The sequence below is a fragment of the Haliotis asinina genome, chromosome 8 (genome assembly GCF_037392515.1).
Source record: "Haliotis asinina isolate JCU_RB_2024 chromosome 8, JCU_Hal_asi_v2, whole genome shotgun sequence".
NCBI lineage: Eukaryota > Metazoa > Mollusca > Gastropoda > Lepetellida > Haliotidae > Haliotis > Haliotis asinina.
The window spans coordinates 34,951,944-34,974,601 of NC_090287.1; the positions used below are offsets into that span (position 1 = coordinate 34,951,944).

A 22,658-nucleotide genomic window follows, 5' to 3' on the forward strand; every position below is an offset into this window, starting at 1 on the left:
TGGAGGATAATCTTATTTTGTTGCCCACGTGGTCAACGTATGTGTAGTTGCATACTAATCTCGTACGTCACACGAGGGTCATATGGCGTTAACCTGTGTCGTATCGCCTTGACTTGTATCGTAACGACTTGACCTGAGAATCTAACGATTTGATAGGATAACCGATGACCTCTCAGTTACGTCACGTTGTGACGGAACTACGTTTCCATTCATAACAAACTCGTGAATTCATCCATGTATAACTTATATGCATTGTGGGAATGTAAACATTGCGAACGTTGCCGTGTCGCTGTTTAATTTGTGAGTCAAACTGTGCCATTAAGTCTGTCGAAAAACATATAGGCAATGTTTCCACCAGTAATGTTAACCGAGTGAAGCAAAGCAAGAACCGGAATGCTACGGTGTAGTTTATTGTAGGAGGCTGTACGAGACGATGGCAACTGACATGCATCGTGATATCGGTTACCAAGAGGCAGGTTTAGTGACGTCATTGCACTGTAAACGTCATGTGAAAACTGTACAACGGTAGAACATTCTCCCGCAAAGTCTTTCTGAAACCGGTTTCGGTTTGAAACCATAAAATAACGCTATTTTGTCAATTTAGTGCATGTAAGACGTGGGTAATAAATAAAATAACACACTCGGTCTCATTACATACGAATTATACGAAACTCGTGCCTTTCCTTTGGTATCTGATGCCAGATACCAGATGCCAGATACCATAAGAAGGACACTCGTTTCGTATTATCCGTATATAATGAGACCTCGTGTAGTATTCTCTATGGCAGTGGGTTTTTTTTGTACAATGCCTTGACATCACCATTTACGTGACTCACAAAGCTATGACGCCAAAACCTGATCACGTCAGAATGCTGATCGCTGATCATAATCATAATGAGAACATCACAACAGGGCTGACTTGCACGAAGCAATATTATCGCTACAGTGATTGTAACTCCCATTTTTCAACATAGGCTTAAGATAGCCGCTAAGATTGCTTTGTGCAAGTGGGCCCAGCTCTGTTAGCATTTTGCAGGATTTATGTATGAGACGCACGTGCACAAATGCCGACAAAGTTTCACGATCCATCATGAACATATAACACTGGAATCGTAATCTATTCCCATTTAAATTAGTAACTTAAGGCCAATATTTAACTGCTATTGTCATATAGGTATGCTGGAGAGGGATTCTGCCACATTCCCATAGAACCGTATCATTTGTATTCAACTCTCGCCAACTTTAAGTTTCGATTTGCACAACTCTATTTACATAGCCCTTCACAGTAATTCATATCCACATCTCCCATTTGTTTGAGTGGCATTCTAGAAGTTGGTGATGCTTAATGTTTCAACGTTTTTGAAAGGTTTTCTGGACGTTATGTTAATACTGGCAAGACTAGACTGATGTGGATAGAATCTAAAAGGAGTACAAGGAGTACAATTTAGATTATCACAGTTCAATCTGTTAGGTAACAAATCTGATGTTGTTCTAGAATCTATTGTAGACATTGCACATTCTTACAAGCTTGTGACAATAATTGTGATTTTGATGGAAGCTGCTGACACCTATGGGAAGAAATGTTGTGCTAAAATCATTATTACTATCAAAACTACATCATCTCGTCTTCTATACCTAGCCCACCAGGTTATACTGTTAAATCTTTTCAGAAGTAATGCTTTAACTATATTCGGAAGGGCAAAGGTCTGCGGGTATGAATTCGGCGCCACATTCGACGAGCTTGTCGACAACGTTGTCAGGATTGGTGGCAGGACGTCGTGGTCTGATCCCATGGTGACGTAAATGTTGTCGAACTGTGTTGGGGTGAATACGGCGAAGTCCTTGGATGGTCCTGGCAGTCATCACTGTAGTCTGAAACCTGTGGCGAAGATGGCTCACCCTTATCCATCAGTCCTGTCTTGGCATTTTTACAGGTGGACGTCCAGAACGTGGTCGATCGATGACGTCATTTGTGTTCTGGTAGCGTCTCACCAGTGAACAAATGGTTTTCCGGTGGTAGTGGAAATGTGCAGCCACTTGTTGAGACATTCCCGCACGGACCATCCCAATGGGTGAGTGAGTGAGTGAGTTTAGTTTTACGCCGCACTCAGCAATATTACAGCTATATGGCGGCGGTCTGTAAATAATCGAGTCTGGACCAGACAATCCAGTGATCAACAACATGAGCATCGATCTGCGCAATTGGGAACCGATGACATGTGTCAACCAAGTCAGCGAGTCTGACCACCCGATCCCGTTAGTCGCCTCTTACGACAAGCTGAGTCGCCTTTTGTGGCAAGCATGGGTTGCTGAAGGCCTATTCTACCCCGGGACCTTCACGGGTCCCATCCCAATGGCCTCATGAGGCTGTGCAGTCGTTAGTCATGGCATGATATGCGTTTCAATAGCCGTTTAATTTTTTAACGATCGCAAGGGCAGGGGTTGAGCTTTCTCAAGTGACAGTATAGTGTGCCATTCATTTGCTCTGTTTCTCTTCCCAGGAATGCACGTGCAACGACGTATTGCACGTCTCAAGGACGACACCATTGCCGTGGGACGTGGTATGAGCATGCATGTTGGATACGTGTCACTAATCTGTGAGTTTAAATCCTTATGGATTTACACAGGTTTGATAAATTTAGGTTTTAAATTTTTCTAGGCCCAGTTTCTTTATATGCCTAATATACCTGAGATTAGTACAAATGAACCAACCACCCCTAAAATCCCTCGATATTTTTAAAATAGGCTAGATATATGAATATTCATATTTCGAAAACTAGAAATTTTACTCTCTTGAATTTCATGTTAGTCTTTGTGTAATGAAATATCAATGATATAAGTTTAACCTTCATATTAATTTTGAATGACTGTCAACGAACACAGCTGTTGTACTCACCGTCACATACCAGCAGCTTTGTAAAGCCACTGGCGCTATTCTGTACAGTTGACATTATTGCATGCTTGATGAGCTGATACGCTGATGAGGTAACCAGCAATGTCAATCTCGTTACGAGGAAGTGTATAGAAAGCTGAGACACATCGCCTATGAAGTTCATGTTGGTTGTAGCAAAAGATTTGGTCGACCACTAAGGGTAAGTGATCATTTCACAGAGTACATGTCGCTATCTGGGGCAGTCTGTTGACAATATGGATTCGTTGCTGTCTATACTGTCGTGAATCTCGTTAGATATTCAACCACATAACACGAAAGAGTGAATCATTATGTCACCCACACTCTCAGTCGTAGCCAGCCAACAATGTCCAGTGACAATGGAGTGCACACAGTCCAACATTTTTAAACGAATTAAACATTTACTTAGGGGTAGTGCATGTATTGCACTACTTGCACTATAGAATATGGGAATTTTTATCACTTTAGCCCGTGACCTCACAATTTTCAAAAATGGCGGCGCCCTGTGGATAAATGCTATCTAAGTTTGTTTTCACCGACTTACAAGATCAAAATTACTTTTCACTGGTAGTAAAATATGTATTTTATTGATGGACATTAGGATTTTACATAACATTGCTTATAGCATAACAGTTTCACGCTTGGAAGTGAGGCGGGAGTCGATATAATATTACTTAGGATGATATTGTCACTTCGACCACAAACTCGCTTCCGAGGAAGAAAGCGTTATACTCATGCAAAATCGTTTTGGTCAGCAATGTGTAGTAAGCAGTCTTGATTTTATATACTCGATGAAACTTGAACTCCATTTTCTATCCTGGAAGCGTGGTAGGGGCCGAACCATCCGATTTAGTACATACCACAGGCTTCCACAACGCTTGTTTCGCACACACAAACAACGAATTTAAGCACAAACTCCGAGGTCCGGTGGAACTTTGTGAATAGTGACACCATCACCAGATTGCAAGGAGCAATTGACGGCAATACAACAATTCGACATGTCTTTGGTGACGTTGAGAAATCAGCATCCGAAAAAACTTTCTATACAACTAACTGAAAATCGTTCCTTCTATGACGTCAGTGCAGGGCTCTGGCGAGTTACGTAACCTATCTGTGGTTTCGTTTGCGGGCGAGAGAGAAGCAGACGGCTTTTTAGCAACTTTTAAGCGCTTGGTATTCATTAACCACAAGTTTGTTTAAAAGAAAAATGGTGTTCCGTTTATGACTAACCAGAAGTCTTTCATATGCAGTGGTAAAAAGAGTACCCAAAAATTGAGTTAATTCGTTCTTTAAACGAATGCTGTTTACATCACGGAGCTCCGTATCCCCACGGAAAGAGTTTGAAAGCTCTACAACCACGACCGAGGTAAGTCCTGAAATCGGCCCTTATGCGACAGGTTCTGTGATACGATGTATTTTGAACAGTAGATTCAGACGGATCGATAAGTGATGCAATTACAATTTCTTAGATATTATGTTAATATGTCAGCGAAGCGTTTCGACCTCACACACCAATGTATGCAGGTCAATGGCCCAGTGTAGATACCGTGACTGTAGGGAATTCAAAAGAGAACATACTTGTCACCTGGAACAGGTGGTGTTCATTCAGCTTGCTTTTATGACCGCCTGTTTGTCAAATGTTCATAGATTTATCTTTTATTGCAATGGACTCGAACACTTTGCTCACAAACTGTCATTTCCCATAACCGTCAGGCGTCCATAGTTTACACAAAACAATATTGACATCTATATATATTTTTATTAACTTAACAACCAACAGTCTGTTGTGTCTTTATGTTTGCATAGCCAGGCCTGAAAGCATTATTCCTTTTTGCCAGCTCCTTTCCCCGCACGCTAAGCAGACCAACCTCAATTCCGTTTAAAGATGTATGTGGTCACATTCAGCAACAGAATCGCCATGGTAAAAAACACAGCACTGAATATTAAAACAGATCGCCAGTATTAATTACTCAATGGATGTACCTTTAAGAAACACAAAAGCAAACATCGCTCAGAAACGCATTCATCTACAGCTGTCAAATGATTCAGTCAGCACCAAAGGCCCAACGAAAAGTGATTCATAAACCATGTCCAGCTCTTGCTTATATGTACTTGTCTCGGTGAGGCACACTATTCTTTTGTCCAGCGTATTCAATTAAAGAAACATGTTGCAGAACATAGACTTGACAGATCAGTATGTAAATTCCATTTTATGCCTGCTATACCAACCAAGAAAAACAACTACTTAAATATGCACCTAAATATCGTGAACTGCCTTCAGTTGCCTGCAGTCTTGAAATAGTAATGGATGCTTAGGAAACATAGGCCACAACCTTGTGCAAAAGAGAAGATGAATCTGAAGAGTGTCTCTCAGTGGGTGAGTGAGTGAGTTTACTTTTACACCGTACTATACCAGCGACATTACAGCTATATGGCAGCAGTATGTAAATAATCGTGTCTGGACTAGACGGAAGTAGAAACAGAGCTGTGAAAAAAACCATTCTGTCCCAGCCGGCTGTTATCTAATTAAAAGTGCTCTGCATGGACAGTTAGTAGTTATTCCCATTATATATAAACAGCATTTATTAATTGTTTAATCAAAGAGTATACATGACATATCGAAAGATGCCACGTATGTTAGCTGAGTACACAGAAACCATGCAACGGTGTTATCAACATTTGACTTAAGTTTGAAGCCTGAAGACATGTACATTTCTCCTTTGTACTGGATTTCAAAGCTACATCAAAATCCATACAAAGAAGGGGGACTTTCTCGATATTCAGAGAAAGTATATTAGAAAAAGTGGAATTCACACTATACCGATTCTCAAAAACACAAAGGATATGCTTACAGAAGCGGATCAGTTCCGTTCTATCAAAACATTTGATTTTTCAACCTTGTTTGCCACTATCCCAAAAGACGAACATAACGTTCATTCCTTAATTCATGGGACTTTTGTAAACAAACGCGGTGAACGAAAAAACCCCATGTATCTCTTTTCGGGGGCTCAGTGCAATTTGTCAAAAACTAAAGAAATAAGTGAAAGGGTGAACTTCCTTATTTCGCCAAGACTTAGGCATCCCCATCAGCACCTTCTTGTGGATCTGTTTGTTTACTTAGAATTTCTGCTAGGACTGGCCAAATCGAAACAAAACTCCAACATCCGGTACAATGGGGATCTAACATCGTTCAATAACTATTAACTAGTCAGTTCCCTTTCACTGATTTACCTACCCTAGCCCGATATTTATGAAACAACTGAGACCGCATTTGCTGTTTCAAATCTATGCATAGAGATTCAGAATGATATAGAATCTTCCACAAGGTTTTGCAAACTTTTGTTTCATTATATTCTCCGTAGGCTTCGGCAGCACATGACTCTATGTTCCACTGAGTCTAGGGCAGCACTGAATATGCAATTCTGTATCTGTTGAAACACATGACTCTCAGCAACGCTTAATCTATGGACCTACGTGATTATCTGCAACACAGTGTCTTGGGCACACTTCGCTGATGTAAAAAGCCTTCTCTGGGGAATCACGCGAGAATATTCAGCATCACGTCTTGGGAGGAAGAAGATGCCTGTGTAACTCTGGATCAAAAGAAACACACGATTCTATGTAATACATGATCTGTGGAGCAGAACGAACAACTGTACAGCGTTTGGTCTAAGGACGCACATGATTCAAACTGACACTGTATCAATGATGATGCTGTATCATGGTGAGTTGTATGCCGTCCATTTAGAGTGAACAACTGTAGTGCAGCTGTAACTGCCAGTTTAATTTCTTTTCAATTTTTCAAGCCTGTCACTGCATGTATGATTTGATTATACACGCTGCCATTTGATGTAGATATACAATCTGATATATGTATGTGTACACTGAAAAACAGTATAAATAGGTGGTGCCATTTTGTGATTCTCAAAATCATTAGACTTTACCTAACAGATGATGTGTACTTAAGCAACATTTTCTTCACTTGCAGACTAGAACTCAGAGCATGTAGAGACTTGGCAACGTCCAGGAAAACGCACGCAATGTCGGTCCATAAAGAAGATGTTGTGGGAAAACATGATGTCCAGAACCTAGCTAGAGAATCTGCTGAAGTGGAGATTACAAAAAAAGGTGAATCACTTTGGCAATCCGACATCCATAACTAAGCAAGCCAATGGTGGCATGTTTACGAACTCGGGGAGGGAACTATTTTCCTCTTTAGAAAGCTGTGGAGTTGAAACCAAATATGGTGCAGGCATCCGATGATCGTAGATTAAACCTCACCATTGCTGATATGATAATAACTGGATCTAACGAAGTGATCAGTATCGATTTATGTTATCCTACCCAATTGCATGATGATACTGATTGAGCATCAGCACATGTTTTTGACACGGATTTCAGCTGCCGTATCATCCCACAAAGGTGTACGTTTGTCTGTGATGACACAATCAGCATTATCTTACCTCACATCTTATTGAATCACACATGGTGCACGGAAATTACTGATGTTTTGCGATTGAAAGTGAATAAGTGAATAGAAGGGAGATAACTCTAAATTTGTTTTTCTTGTGTCTTCCTCACAATGGCGACGAAACGATTCGCCTCACATTCAAAAGTACCAGTGCTCCAAACAGTTCAAAATTAAAAGGTATTCGGTAGGATAAATACGTTGTTCACTGGTCACGAGGGGTTTGTTTATGTTCCCCGTACCTCGAGGGTACATGAGCCCATAGACCCCTCGTGACCAGTGAACAACGTATAATATACCACCCGAACAATTTTAGCATGGCATCGATTGTTGGATAACTGTAATCCTACCTAGAATCTAGACGCCTATACTGGGATTATAATGTAGTTACATTGAGAAATCCTCCAATGGCTGTTCAGCCTTCGAACCGATGTTTTGGCTTTGTTCACCACGTCTGGTATCGGTTTGGCAAACAAAAAATACATTCGATATAAGCGATTTTGACCATTCTTTAAGAAGGGAATACACCAATACACTTCTAACAAAGATAATACTGGGTGTTGGAATAACGTGACATGCATCATCCAATCCTGTTAATCGCTTCTTACGACAATCATCGGTTGCTTGCTACCAATTGTAACCCAGATCTTCACAGGATTATGAGTGTGTGAGTATGATGTTTGGCTTCAGTGAAATCCATTTTTTCTACCATAGCCACCATTCTGCCTTCTCTTCACCATCTTACACCTCGTTATACAGACCTGGTTCGTTTTAGTTTTCCTGTATCTGTCGTTCTTGAACTGACTTTATTATTTCCAGATGAACGTACACCCCTGATCCATAATGAAGGCAAGTCCCGCCTGTGGCCACCTCCAGTTAGGCGCTATGTTCCTGTGGAACCAGTCGCATTCGCATACTACTGCTGCATTATAATGTCTATGCCCCTCATAGAGTTCTACATGTACGACAAAATAGCTGAAAGCTATGGCGGAGTCAACCATACCACGTCCCATCAATGCGGTCAAAGGGCAGATAACTCGTCCGAGGCAAAACTCGAGAACAAGATACAGAGCAAAGCTGCTCTGTATAACATACTCTTGGTCACTGCCTCATCATTCCCTGGAATCATCCAAACAATTTTTCTTGGGTCCTTGTCTGATAGATATGGCAGGAAACTGTCAATAATACTGCCTCTTTGTGGACTTCTATCAGCGTTGACCGTGTATCTCTTCGTGTTTGAACTACACTTACCACTGGGGTACTTGTTCATTGGCAATACAATCGAGGGCTTCTCGGGCAGCTTTGGGACAATGTTAACGGCGATATTTGGATGTGCAGCTGACATTACACCCGTGGGACCCAAACGAGGATTCAGGATAACTGTAATTCAGGCAGTGATGAGTTTCGGTTCAGCATCGGGATCTTTAGTTGCAGGAATATGGACACAAATGGTTAACTTTAAACAGCCGTTATACTTTTTGATCGCACTATCTGGTGCCACACTTCTCTTTACTATCTTTATATTTCCAGAAACGCGTAGAAATCTACACAAAGAAAGGCTTACCGTCAAGGATCATCTCAAATTATTGAAAATAAGTTTTCAGTTTTATACCAAAGACACTCCGGACAAAAGGAGGTGGAAATTGATAGTATCTTTAATGACTTTCTTCACGTCCTTCTCCGTGGTCCTCATTAACACCACGGTGCTGACATTGTACCTCCTGGCCACGCCCTTCTGTTGGAGTAAAATCCAGATCACCAGCTATTCTGCCGCCAGGACCATCATAAACTGGATCTGCATACTTGGACTAACGCACTTCCTTTTGGGCCGATTTTCGGAAGTTACCATCGCCATCATCGGATGTGTTTCCAACATCCTCTTCCTCGGGATCTTAGGATGCGCCGAGAGTAGTATCTTCGTCATCGTAGGTATGGCTTTTACCCTAACTTATTTGTCTTCAACTGATATTGCTCTTCAAAATTAACAAGTTCGGATATCTGCCACTTTGTTTATAGTTCTATACTTAAACTTCAGCGGCTGCGTTTGGGATCTTCAGTGACGCACCCCCTGCTATGATGCGGTCGGTAATGTCAAAACTCGTCTCCCCTGATGAACAAGGTCAGTGACATCTCAAACTGTGACTCTGATCTTGACTCTGACTTCAATCAAGCAATCAATCAGCTATGACTTACTGGAAACATGATGTACGCATTTGGGGTACTGTACATGAAGATCTCTCATTACATTGTAACAGCTAAATTACCTATCTGAAGAAAGTAAACCTATGTGACCATAAGGAGAATAGCCTTATATCACCTCTGATATGAAAATGTTTTAATGTATATTGTTAAATTGTCTTGCGGGTATCATGATTGGGACAACGTGTGGAGTGAATGTCATCAGTGTGAAGAATAGCTATCGAGCTGCCATTTGACTAAGGTTACTTTTGTATGAGGAATTTTATCACCTGTTCTCCACTAAATGGGACGATTTCCCAAAGGAAAGTAAATATTCTTACTACACTGAGTTTTGGCTTGAGCTGAAACAACATTACTTTAATCACTAATAAGCACAAAAGTCTAAGTTATCTGACACTAAAATGCCCAACTTTCGCATTTTCCGGTTTCCGCGTCCTAAGTCACATATACAGCGCTGCTCAGTTCTTTTACTTACGCCAGGCAGTGTGCAAAAAGCATGAGTCATTTGTAGCATATGTGTGTCGGTGCAAGTCAGTTGAATTCAAAACAATGTTTGTTAATATGGATGAAATAAATTTCCAAGAAATTAATATCAGATACGTCAAGCATTTTTGCGTATATAGAGGAAATATTAGAATGGACACCCTAACATTATAAGTGTACAAGGTGATCTGATTAATCATGAAAGTCAAGCAACTGAAATAATTTTCTTATTTGCTAGTTTCATTTTGTCGTGGTAATTCCAAACGCAATCCATGAAAGGCTTGTGACATTCAGTTTCCATCACATACATTAAGTAATTCTAGTTTATTACACACCAACCGCTGAAATAATTGGGTCTCATCAAATACTAAACAAGAAACTCATACTTGCCACAATCATCCCAAACATATAAAACATGAGCTGGTGTTTACGTTAGTGGTCACCAGATACGTTAACCACAAACAAGGATGAATCCATTTCATTCGGATTACATCGACAAATACATGGTAATGTTAGTTCCCACTCAGAATCATTCGCGTACCACACGATTGGAACTTGGCGCAATGTGTGTGTGTAAACAAGGGTATATATTGCCTCTAGTGAGTATTCTAGGAATTATTCTTCTTATAAAAGTCTTCTTATCAGACCAGCTAGAGAAATGTGTCGGTATGCATCTACATTTATAATCGTATTGTCACTAAACGTGCCTTAGCGAGCCTTTGTCTAAACCCTCTCTGTGACAAATGCTGCATGTTAACGTATTTGATGTAATTTGGAATGATTCATTTGTTTGTTAGATCATGTTTATAAAATATTTAGATTTATCGATGATTGTTATTATGGTCATGCTCTGACATCCTTCCATAAATTAAACGGTGATTAATGTAACTCTTAACATTAGCGAAACCCTATTCCACGTATCTGATGATGAGCCCTTTCACTTACGTTTTGATGACATAATGGTTACATGTGGTTACATTGTCCGCTCCCATTACAATGTTAATGGCTGTTTGAGTTAATATTGTGTTAAGGTGTTATCCGACAATGTATTTTTGAGTTGATTTTGTTGTTTCAAAGCGATATCCAACAATGAGAGATGTCCATCAGATAGGTTAAACAAGCATCTTCTGTCTGAGTGTCGCAGGGGTTAAGATGAAAACACTAAATGTTACAATTTGTTAATGGTTGTTTGAATTTATGCTCTGTTAAAGCGATATCCGACACTTAATGTTTGAGATGCTGCTGTTGTATTAAAATGGTTATACTTTTTTATGAAAAACTAAATGTGAGACGTCCATCAGATAGGCATCCTCTGTCTCAGCGTCGTTTTTGTAACGGACATCTTTTCTCATAATATGTATTTTATTCCAAATAGTGTTTTCTCAGTGAAACCGGTTTGAAGGCATTTTGAATAATACAATAATGCACTGACAATGGAAAATACATCAGATACGTTAACTTTTGAATCAATTTTATATTTTCATACCTCAGAATCAGTGATCTTACGTAGTCCACCTTAAAGAGAATAGCTTCAATTATCTCTGCATCAATATCGGACCTCACTTCCGGGGACAGTCGTGTTCTGACTTAAAACGACAAATACCTATAAAAATACCTATAAAAACTTTTAATTACAAGAAATGTTTATGTCATCTACCGTATGTCACGAACTCTTTCAATAATAAACGTGTTGTATGATGAAATATCATTAACAACACATTCACAAACTCCACACCAATGATTAAAAGAACATTGTGTGTACTTTTCAAAGCAGTATTCTTTCTTAATTTATGTAACATGTTAACGTATCTGCTTTGATGAACATTATTTAGGGCATTGCTCAAATTAAACCGAGTCAGATTTGGGTCAACAATTTATTGTTCCAGATATCTTATGTCTTCTAGAAAAAAAGTTATAAAGCGAATAATATTCTAATTTTTTCTTTCAAATGTTACAAATTCAAAATCGTCAAACTTAGTGTTGAATGGGTGTTATACTCATGGGGAGAATTGTCCTGCTGTCAAAACGTATCTGTCGACTGGTGAACTAGCGCAGAATTAAGACGAAGACGTATATTTAATCTAAATTTCATCTATGATACATAATACATAAATACACAAAGGAGTATATAAGCGGAACTTACAGCTAAGATATAAGGTGAGCAGAGGTCCAGCTCAACGCCAGAGCGTTCCCTGGGAGCAGATATAGATACATAGTTCCATTCTTCCGTATAATAATAATTAACATTATTATATTTAACAGATTAAAATCAATGTGCAGCGGAGAGGATTCGGGTGGTCCTGGCAGTGAGGCTGGTAAAGTTCATTATCAGCTTAGGGTCTTTGCCCCTCTACACGCAGCTCAGACAGCGAATGGGACTCCTCCCACGGAATGCTGCCTTGTCGAACCCACCAAGAACGTTCCGGAGAATATGCAGACTCCCGAACACTGCAGCCATCTCCATTACTCAGTGTTTCAGAAAGGCTGTGTTTAGAGAAATCAGGAGAGGCCAAACCAATGACACCGAGAACAATGAACAATGTCTGACGACAGTGTATTTGGGATACAAGTGAGACATTTCAGTGGCGACGTCCGCATGTTTAGAATGCGTTTCCTGAATTTACCAATCACAGAGTTGTCAACAGGGACAGAAAATTCAACGATAGAGATAACTTCATCGGCTTTAGCACAAAGGACAAAATCAGATTTGTCACGAGGAAGTCTTCTCAGGCTGTGTATGAGCCTATTCCACAAAAGTTTGAAAACTTCATTTTCCATGACTCTCTGGACATGTAACATGGATGGGCCTCGGAGGCAGAGCCTCATGCATGGCGCAGATAATAGTAAAAGTAGCAAGCCGTGCCATCGTGTCTTTTAAGACATGATGTTCGTGCCAAGGAAGGGCATCCACTGACAAGGTGTCGGACAGTCTCTGTAGATTCAATATATAGTTGACATTTCATGTTAATATTTTGATTAAGAATCACATTCAGGCGATTGCGAGTGGGAAGAGACTGGTATTGGTTTGTATAGCGCCTTCCTTCCGAATTTCCCGCTAAATGATCCTAAAAGTTTCTGACCGGGCTGTCAATACTTTGGATTAAAAATTTGAGTTGTAGGCGTCACTGATGAGGAAAGTTTCAAAAGACAAAATGACGAGCAGATCTCCGCACTCTTGATCTGTTGAGTCAGCATGCGGCACCATTCGTCCATTTCCATAACATTCAAGAACATTCGTGACCAACTCGTGATGTTCCGGGACAAGCCGAATAGCGACTCGCGCCCCCTGATTTTATAAGGGCGTAGGAGCATTAGAACTCAGAACTAACTGTTTGATTCCAATAGCACCGAATCTCACCGAAGTACTCATGCATTCTATTGCTGTTTTTGTTTTTGCTTATTTATTTCAAAGAATTAAATTTTCTTGATACACCTAAAAGAAGGAGCAAAACATAGTTGTTGAAGACATATTCACAGAGAAATTCATACCAAATGCTCACCTTATAGTTCCATTTATATTTCCGAAGGGGGGGGGGGGGGGGGGGGGTAGGGGGGTTATTAATTACAAATATATACATATATATATAAAGAAAAACTACACTAAATCTCAAAGCAGAACTCAAAAATGACTCAAAATTATTTCTTAGACTGCTCATTCGTGTAACCTTGATGCCATACCCAAAGAGGAATTGTAACTGAATTCGCTGAAAAATATATGAATGACCCAAAACTCCCAGAGTTGTGAAATACATGCCCGGTGTTAAACATTAACGTTGATTAGTTATACAGATGTGATATTACTGTTTTAAAACGCCTAGTGATTTATAATTACATTTTCTAAAACTGTCTGAGGCACACGTACAATCACCACATCAGGCTCGCGAGATCATCAGAAAAACACTCAGATTGACCAGTGTTTGCCGTTGTGCCACCAAACACACGTGCGTGTATATAAATCTCTCACCGAGAAAAAATCTTTTCACAAACGTCACATTAAATAGCGTAAATCTGTTACTGTCACTATGACGATATATACTTTTCATGTTTTTTAACAATAATGCCATAAAGAATGTAAGTAAACAGGAAATATTTTTTGTCAAAACACCGCATCCATTACTCGCGTTCTGATTGTTTTGTCGAATTTTCGCACAAAACAAGCATCGAGTAGGGGAGGTTACTAAAAGGGGTGAGTGGTGACGAATGCTTCAAAAAGACTCGTCCTCCTCTCAATACTTGTTATGTGCCAAAATGCGACTAACCAATCAGATCTTACGTAATGACTGCTGTGCTTTGAAAAGAAATGATCCTGAATAATTAAATCGTTTATGGCATTGTGGCATTGTTTAAATAATCATGAAATATACGACAAAAAAATAATAACACTGATATTTCGTTGTATCCACGCCGTGGAGGTATGCTCAATGTGTATTGCCTCAAAACAATGGTAACAGGCGCACTTGAGTTCTCCACAGTAATTCTGTTAGGTATAATGCTTGAAACGTTGGGGGTGGGGGGATGGGGGGAGGTGTTATTGTACTTAATGTAAATTCCTTCAGAGAAGGAGCCGGAAATCAGAGCCGGACAGTTTATTGTATTATTATATAAATGTAAATACAACTGTAAGTGATTTCTGTTCTTAGATGAAAATACATTTGTTCAAATGATGAGCAAGATTGTTGACCAACTTGACAGGCTTGGAAACGTCTGTAAACAAAATGGCCAGGTCACCACCTCGCTTAATGGGGCGAGGAATGCGTTTGATATTGTATCCTTGTGGAGTCCGTTCCTTTATTTCCCCTCATTCCCAGACAGGCATAACCAGGTCTTAGTGATCAAAAAAGGTATGGAAGTTATAATCAGATACATAATCAGTTTTATTTCTGATCGACTGCGCATTCCACAGTCCACAGTTGATAGAATGACGGTCTATGTTTTTTGTCACAGAATGGTCACCTTGGCCACGCATTTGAGTGGATGTCATTGTATTCCTTTGATTGCGTCGTCCAACCTGCGTACCTCTGGGAGTGGGTTTTTATGTGCCTATTCTAGGGTTTCTTGTGTAATGTAATAGATCATGCGTTAGAGTATGGCTAGAGTATCAACTGTCCTCGTGACATAGTCAGTGCAGGTCTATCTTCGTCCTGGCTTGGGGGTCTTCATTGACTGTAAATCGTCCTTTCTGGTGAAATCCACAAAGACTACATTCTGAATATATTTTCACAATTTTCATCATAACACCTGGTTTTGGGAATCCCAATGCAGTTGCGTATCCAAACTTCAGGATAGAAATCATTGAGTAAACCAGTGAAAATTCAGAGTTTGTGAGAGCTCAACAAGTCTGCTGCCTGCCAGGCGCATGACCACATGCGATTACACATCGTCATGCTGGAGGTACAAAGAACGAAGTAGAATTGTACTGCCTAATGTGACGAATGGCGAAGGATTCAAATACACGTACGTGCGTTTGTTTACCAAAGTTCTCACGTGGTTCCACTGGAGTGAATTTCTCACGATCTTGCGGGCTTGCTTTGGAAATTGTACGCGTGCGTCCTAACATTTTAGGAAATACATGTATAATTAATAATCGCCTAGAGTTTCAAAACAATCTTGTATCTACATATAACTGTTCAAAGCAAATCTGTAACACTGGGCCTATATTTCACATCTCTGTGCATATTTTAGTTCATCTGTGTTCATCTTTTCGGGTGGGCCATTCATATTTTTCAGCGTATTTTGATATTCTTCGAGGGTTATGGCAGCACGATTACACGAATGTTCATTTACAAAAATATATAAAGTCATTTTGAGTTTCCACTTGGAGATTTAATATAGATGAAGAGATTTTATTTCTATAATTAATGCAAAAATGCAGTAATTATATAATGTGAGACAGACAAAACAAAATAGTTTTTCATTCTCACTGTAATCCTATACAAGGAATAAAAAAGTAACCAGTGTTTTAATTACAGTTAAAATCGTAACCACGATAAAAATGGAACTGTCATGTGTGGACCCAAGTCAGGCAATGACACAAAACGTTTTACAAAGCAACATTCACGAACCTTTCCCAGAAGACTTTGCTTGATTTGTCTCTTAAAGACCAGAGACTGTGCATATGACGTCCACAATGGCTTCCTATCAACCAAAGTGCTTGTTTATCAAGAGCTGACAGACGAAAATTATTCGAAGCAAAATCCCAGTCCACTGGTGAGGATGTTGGTCCAGATAGCCATGACACTAAACTATGTATACTTTGTAACTTTGTCAATGCTTCATTTTATGCTTTAGCATTGTAGAGGTGGCTAAGCAGTAGGAAAAACAATATTTGGTTCACGAACCGTTAGAAAGACTAGTTATAATTAAGCTGGATTGTGCCTTTTACAAAAAATGTGCTTTCTTTCTTTTAGTTGTATTAAAGAAGTTTACTCATTAAGGGAAATGCATAAAACAGCAACGCGATATACACAAATCCTTCGACGCTGTTTATTTATCAAGCAGGGATAGAGTTACTGTACTTGGTCGAAGTATTTCTTGACGGACCAAATATGAAATCCTTCCAGAGGGACACGACTCGCTATTCGGCTGGTCCCGGAATAGCACGCATGGCTTACATATGTCGTCAATGACTTGCAATAGTCCAAAAGGAAAATTATATAACAGTTGGTCAATCACTGTGTTGTGTTTTCATCAAGGTACTTCCTGATCTTCCCGATGTTTCTCACACGCTAGCGTGCAGATTTGCAGCAGGAAGTACTTGAGCACATTTTTCTGTCAAAGAGAACATCACAGCTTTTGACGTATTCAACTGGATCAACAGACCCAGTCATTCACCACGATTGAATGCTTTGGTCAGCTGTTGACACCTACCAAAAAGTATGAATCCTGTCTGAGTTGAACTTCTGGTAGTTAGCAGTCATCCGCTCCTGCATGTCGTTGATACAGAATTCGCGACGTATATTGACGCAAGAGGGAAAAAAACATGAATATACAGTTAATTGTCGTCTGCATATGCATGAAACTCTAGGTTGTGTCGACGAAAAATACCTTCAAAGATTCTGAACAATAAGGAATTGAGGAATAGAACTGGTCCATCGATGGATGTCTGGGTCACGCCAAAGTCTAGAGAGGACCGTTTGGAGAAATGGGACAAGTTTGACAAACATGGACGCACTCCATTTATTCCCATTGATAGTTTCATTCTTCTGATAAAAACAGAGCGATGGACCATCACAAAGAGACACACCTACTGCTGCTCCATTGTTTTGAGAATGTTGTTGTGCCCTCTTAGAAATGCAGTTTTCATTCTGTGACCACTTTTGGATGCAAACTGGAATTCCATTTTGATGAATATTGTACCTTAGTCTGCTTGGTACTACCTATTCAAGGATCCACACGGAGTATCGCATCTCAGCGGATCCACCGTACCTGCTCATGCATAGATCCATACTGTGAAAGATGGTTTTACTATAGCTTTCCTGATAAGGATTGTAGCATAAATGATTTCTGCTTATCTTGTATGTTTGTCGATGAATTTCCAACCCCCTTTACCCCTTTGTCCTTTCAGTCCATTCAACCACCCATGCACAAGTGCAAGCATACAATACACGCACGATCGATCTTTGTGGAACTGCATATTCCAATAATGTCCTGTGAGACGTTTCTCCATCCACGAGAACAGACTGATATCTCCCTGTCTGATCTAACTAACTTTAAGACAAATGCCAAATTTCTTACGGAGCCGGTTGAGCAAAACAGTGTGGTCGGTTGTGTCGAATACAGCTGATATGGTAAGTCCAGCAATACTGGAACTTCATTTGTATCAAAGTTTATCAGCAGGTCGTTTAGTGCTCGCAGAAGTGCCTTCTCAGTTCTGTGATTGTCCCTGTAAGCTGACTACATGTTGACAGTCTGCGGGATGTGGTGGTGATCTGTAATAGTCTAGATTAGACAACCATTGATCAGCAACTTGATCATCGATCTAAACGTTGGTACTGCCTTCATTTGTGATGTTACAGGGGCGATGTTCTCTTCTGTTAGTACAATGGAGATGGTGGCGTCATCATTGCTCGGTATTGTGGCGAATCTAATCTACAAAGCGTCTCTGTCCTTTTTCCCCGGTCTCATCTTCGTCATCCTCTCCGGCTTCATCTTCATGACTGTTCTGATGCTGGGGTAAGACCATATCTATTCTATAACTGACTAAATACATACGTTGATATTCACATACCGATTATATATAGGGTCGTCAAACCGACAGGTACCTTTCCTGTTTGTTTTCTGTTTCTTTTGATGTAGGTGGATCTTCACAAGTCCCGAACAGTACTCTTAACGTATTTACTCTTTTATTGTATAGCTTGAATATCAAGTCGTATGTACATTTATGTTTTTTCTTAGCAGCGTATGGTTGGTTGAAGATGTGAAGTATATATACTGGGAACACGTATCGGCTGACATGGGACGTGAAATAAATTTTACCTTTATAAATATTTCTCTTTCAGGGCACTGAGCTACAGTCTGAAGAAAAGCTCCTCTCAGCCGTCGCAAACTATTACGGTGACAAAGGATTAACCAACCATAAATCAGTGCCTACCACTTGCCCAATCAGAGATCAAATTACAAAGTACAGACACAAATAAGTAACCAATCAGAAAAGAGAAGGGAAGGCGGGGTTGTTAACAGTCGGTATTCACTGACAAACACTATCAGACTGGACAAAGCTACAACCGTCTGAAGCATTTACAACCAAATGAGAAAGAAAAGCTTCGTTTTCATTAAAAGTATTAGTTCATTTCGTAGGGTTTCGTAAATCGTATCGTCATATTTTGTACGATGCTTTGTGTTCCACATAGATTTTTAGTTGTTCTCTTGCCATGGATATTTTCTTTACTTGTCCAAGAGTTCCTCAGATACGTTGTGTATTTTGTGTAAAATACGCAAAACAAATACCCATAACTCAAATAAGTTTGAGGTGCTGGCGTAATTTTCGCATGGGAAATTTCAAATTAGCCCAGTAGTTTATCAACATTTTGCATAACTACCAAGTGTCGTTTTCACGTTGCACACCTTTACGTGATAAATGGTGAGTATGTTCTTCACAAAGATCAAAATGGTTTCTGGGATGTCTGTATACATCTCAAAGTTTCACAATTAGATGTTCCTAAGCTTCTTAAAAGTTAGATGTGTGATATTTGTCAAGTAATCTGTTATCAGCTGTAATCAGCGACCTGCCTCGGTTTTTTTTCCTTGTAACATGAGTTTATATGCCATCGTTGCCACCTGTGAATGTCTTTTTCACCTCTGACTGAAAAAAATAAAGTTTTTAAAACATGTATTTTTCCGATTTTATGTGATGTCCTTCAGTTGTTGTCCAGATCACCGTCTACAACGCTATGCAATGAATTTATCCTCGCACTCCTTCAAGTTTCAAAAACAAGGCTATTGCTTGTATCTCCATTTACCATTCAGGGGCCCGTTTCACAAAACGCTCGTAGCCTAAGATCTCGTAAGTTTTCTCGTAGCCATTGTACCTCCTATACCGTAACACAGGAGCTATGGATGCTACGAGAAAAGTTACGAGATCTTAGGCTTACGAGAGTTTCGTGAAACGGGCCCCTGAACTGTTCCGCAGGAGATATCGCTTGTGTGGGATCAAACGATATCTCCTCGGAGATAATCGTTTTGACAGTAGATTTTGTACAATGCCTTGACATCATCATATACATGACTCACCATGTTATGACATCACAATGCTATGAAACCAAATCCTGATGACGTCACAATGCTATGAAATCGCTGAGTGCAAGTCTAATGGCAGTACAGTGTTAACCCCCTGGATGCCGAGTTTTTTTTCAGGCGCACATTTTCATAAGGTTTGAAAAGTGAACGTTGTGCGAGATTTGCGCTCGCGTGGTCCTGGATCTGCGTACGGCAATGAAATTGCACAGACATGTTGAATATTTAATTTCCTATCCGTCGGTATAAATATAATTGCGGCTACCTCAGGGGTTTGCGAAATAGACACTGCTAAAAGTTGTCCAAAACTTTTGTGTGTGTTCAAAAACAGTAAATTTCTCAGTTTTTTATCGTGCACCAATAAAAGCACTCTGCTACGATTTTTTTAATTTGGCATCTTTACGGAAAGTGTGAGCGAAGAAAATACAGCTTGATATCTGAACGACATAAGTGTATATGAAATGGATGTATGTGCTAATGCATAACGTCATACTCACAAAATCAAAAATGACCCGCAATAAATGTCAAAAATCGATTTTCTACTATGACGTCAAACGTCGAGAGGACGCATAACTCCGCTATGCTTTACATTAGGTCAATGTAACTCCGATCACATGGAGAGAATTTGCTGTGGATACCGACAGTATATTTTCGTTATGTTTTGTTCACAGTGAACCAAACTATTCCAATACAAATTTCCCCAATGTAAGAGGATACCTTTTGGTATAGTCTGGTTCATAATTATTGAGAATTTTTCTTCTTACTTTGAGCTATCCTAACACCTCAACTGATTCACTGATACTTAAAACTAAGTAATGGTATAAGGGAGGTAACTCATCTTGGCCTACTGAGTATAGTACAATTAGAGTTACCTCCCCTGAATTTGTAGCAGACGTCATTTTCCTCAGCACTGTCAACAATGTCTGCTGAAGATAAAAGAAGGTTGATTTTTGAGTTGTGTAATCAAGGAATTGATGATGTAAATACATTGGCAGAGAGAACAGGAACTCCTCTTTCTACTGTGTATAGGATTAGGAAGAATTTTAAAGAGGGAAAGGATTTTGGGCACCAGAAAGGAGCAGGGAGACCCAGAAAATTGGACTTCTCAGATCGCGTCCGGCTGGGAATTTTAGCGTCTAAAAAGCAAAGGGCAAGCATCTCCAACATCAGGTATGAAATGATAGAAAGGGGATCAACAGTTGTATCAAAATCTACAGTTAGAAGAAATTTGATTGATCTTGGATGGGAGAAAAAGACTGGAATTCCTTCTCCTCTCATGAAACAAGAACATAAAGACAGGCGTGTTGAGTGGTGTTTGGCACATGAAAACTTTGACTGGGAAAATGTGATTTTTACTGATGAAAGCTCAATATGGGTATATCCCAATAATGTGAAAATATGGACAAAGTCTGCGTCAGCACCGCTGTATCGACGACCTAAATACAGCTCAAAGTTTCATGTATGGGGAGGGACATCCTTATTAGGAACGACCCCGCTGTGTGTGTTTGAGGGAAATCTGACAAGTCAACGCTACACTAACATATTAGATAATTTTCTCCTTCCAAGTGCACACGTGTTTTATGGAAATGACTGGATTTTGCAGCAAGATAATGATCCTAAACACACCGCAAAACATGCCAAGCAGTGGCTTCAGGAGAAAAATGTGACTGCATTACCATTTCCTGCATATAGTCCTGACTTAAATCCCATTGAGAACATTTGGGGGATGATGAAGGAATGTGTGAATCAAAAGGGGTTGACAAAAATTGAAGACATGAAGAGAGAAGTGGTCCGATACTGGGACAGCATAACTCACGAGACACTAACCTCTCTGATAGGAAGTATGCCTACCCGTCTTAGACTGTGAAGTGAAGCTCAAGGAGACTTGATAAAATATTAAATTGTTACCTACACAACATGAAAAGGTCAGTTCACTTTCACAATAGATTCAATTTTATCTGATTTGATCTCGTTTAATAATATGAAATGCTTTAGCTATTCTCAATAATTTTGAACCATACTGTAGTTTCACAATTTGTAAGAAAAGATGCCAGTATACTACATCAAAAAGCAGGTAATAGCGATTTGGATGTCCCTATCCGAAACATGTTTTAGTTCTTACATTTCCATATTCTCCTGTTTGTGTAGATGTATTTTTATTAATTTCCCATCATTATTAACGGAGTAACAGTCACATTTTCAAATGTAATGAAATAACTGAAAATAATGCGACATTTTAGTTGACGTCACGGCATGTTTTGTGCATTTTGTGACGTCGGAAAAAGACGACTCTGGTTGCTGATCAGTATATATCTAACCTAATTTCCACTCAGTGTGTAAAGGATTTCGGCTTCTGTGTCAGAATTCAACACTTTTTAGCCAAAATATAAAATGAATGGTTTTATCACTGAAATAGTGTCCTGAATACATCAACAATTACACGGTTTTACTACATATCTTATTGTGAGCAACACGCGCGCCTGCCTAGCATCAATTTAGCGTAAATGGAAATTTCACAATACCTGAATATTCATTGAGTATTCATTTAGGAAATAGACTTTTCTTCTCATGATTATGAAATCAATTCCCTTCATAAGTATGCAATGAAAGGTACAAAGAGATCGCTTTTTCAGAAAAGAAGTATTAGAAAGTGGACGTAAGGCGTGTCCAAATTTAGACATGACCTGATTTATATATTTTTAACAATTTTCGTATAAATATTGTTTGAGTTAGACATTCTGCCATCAGATATATTTTAATCGAATAAGAATTGACTTTATTATCGAAAAAAAATGATAATGAATCATGAAACGTTTTGACAAACTCGCACCTGGTCAATCAATATTCATAATTGTTTTGTCTATA

General features: G+C 39.5%; 1 protein-coding gene across 1 annotated transcript; it reads left to right on the top strand.

The window, feature by feature from the left end:
- The first annotated feature begins 6,905 nt into the window (after window positions 1-6,905).
- LOC137294539 (proton-coupled folate transporter-like) lies at window positions 6,906-19,388 on the top strand. The gene is made up of 5 exons (XM_067825578.1): window positions 6,906-7,039; window positions 8,199-9,308; window positions 9,415-9,498; window positions 18,077-18,233; window positions 18,560-19,388. Exons 1-5 carry the CDS (start codon window positions 6,952-6,954, stop codon window positions 18,627-18,629), a joined length of 1,509 nt encoding a protein of 502 aa, XP_067681679.1. The 5' UTR covers window positions 6,906-6,951; the 3' UTR covers window positions 18,630-19,388.
- Window positions 19,389-22,658: the final 3,270 nt, after the last annotated feature.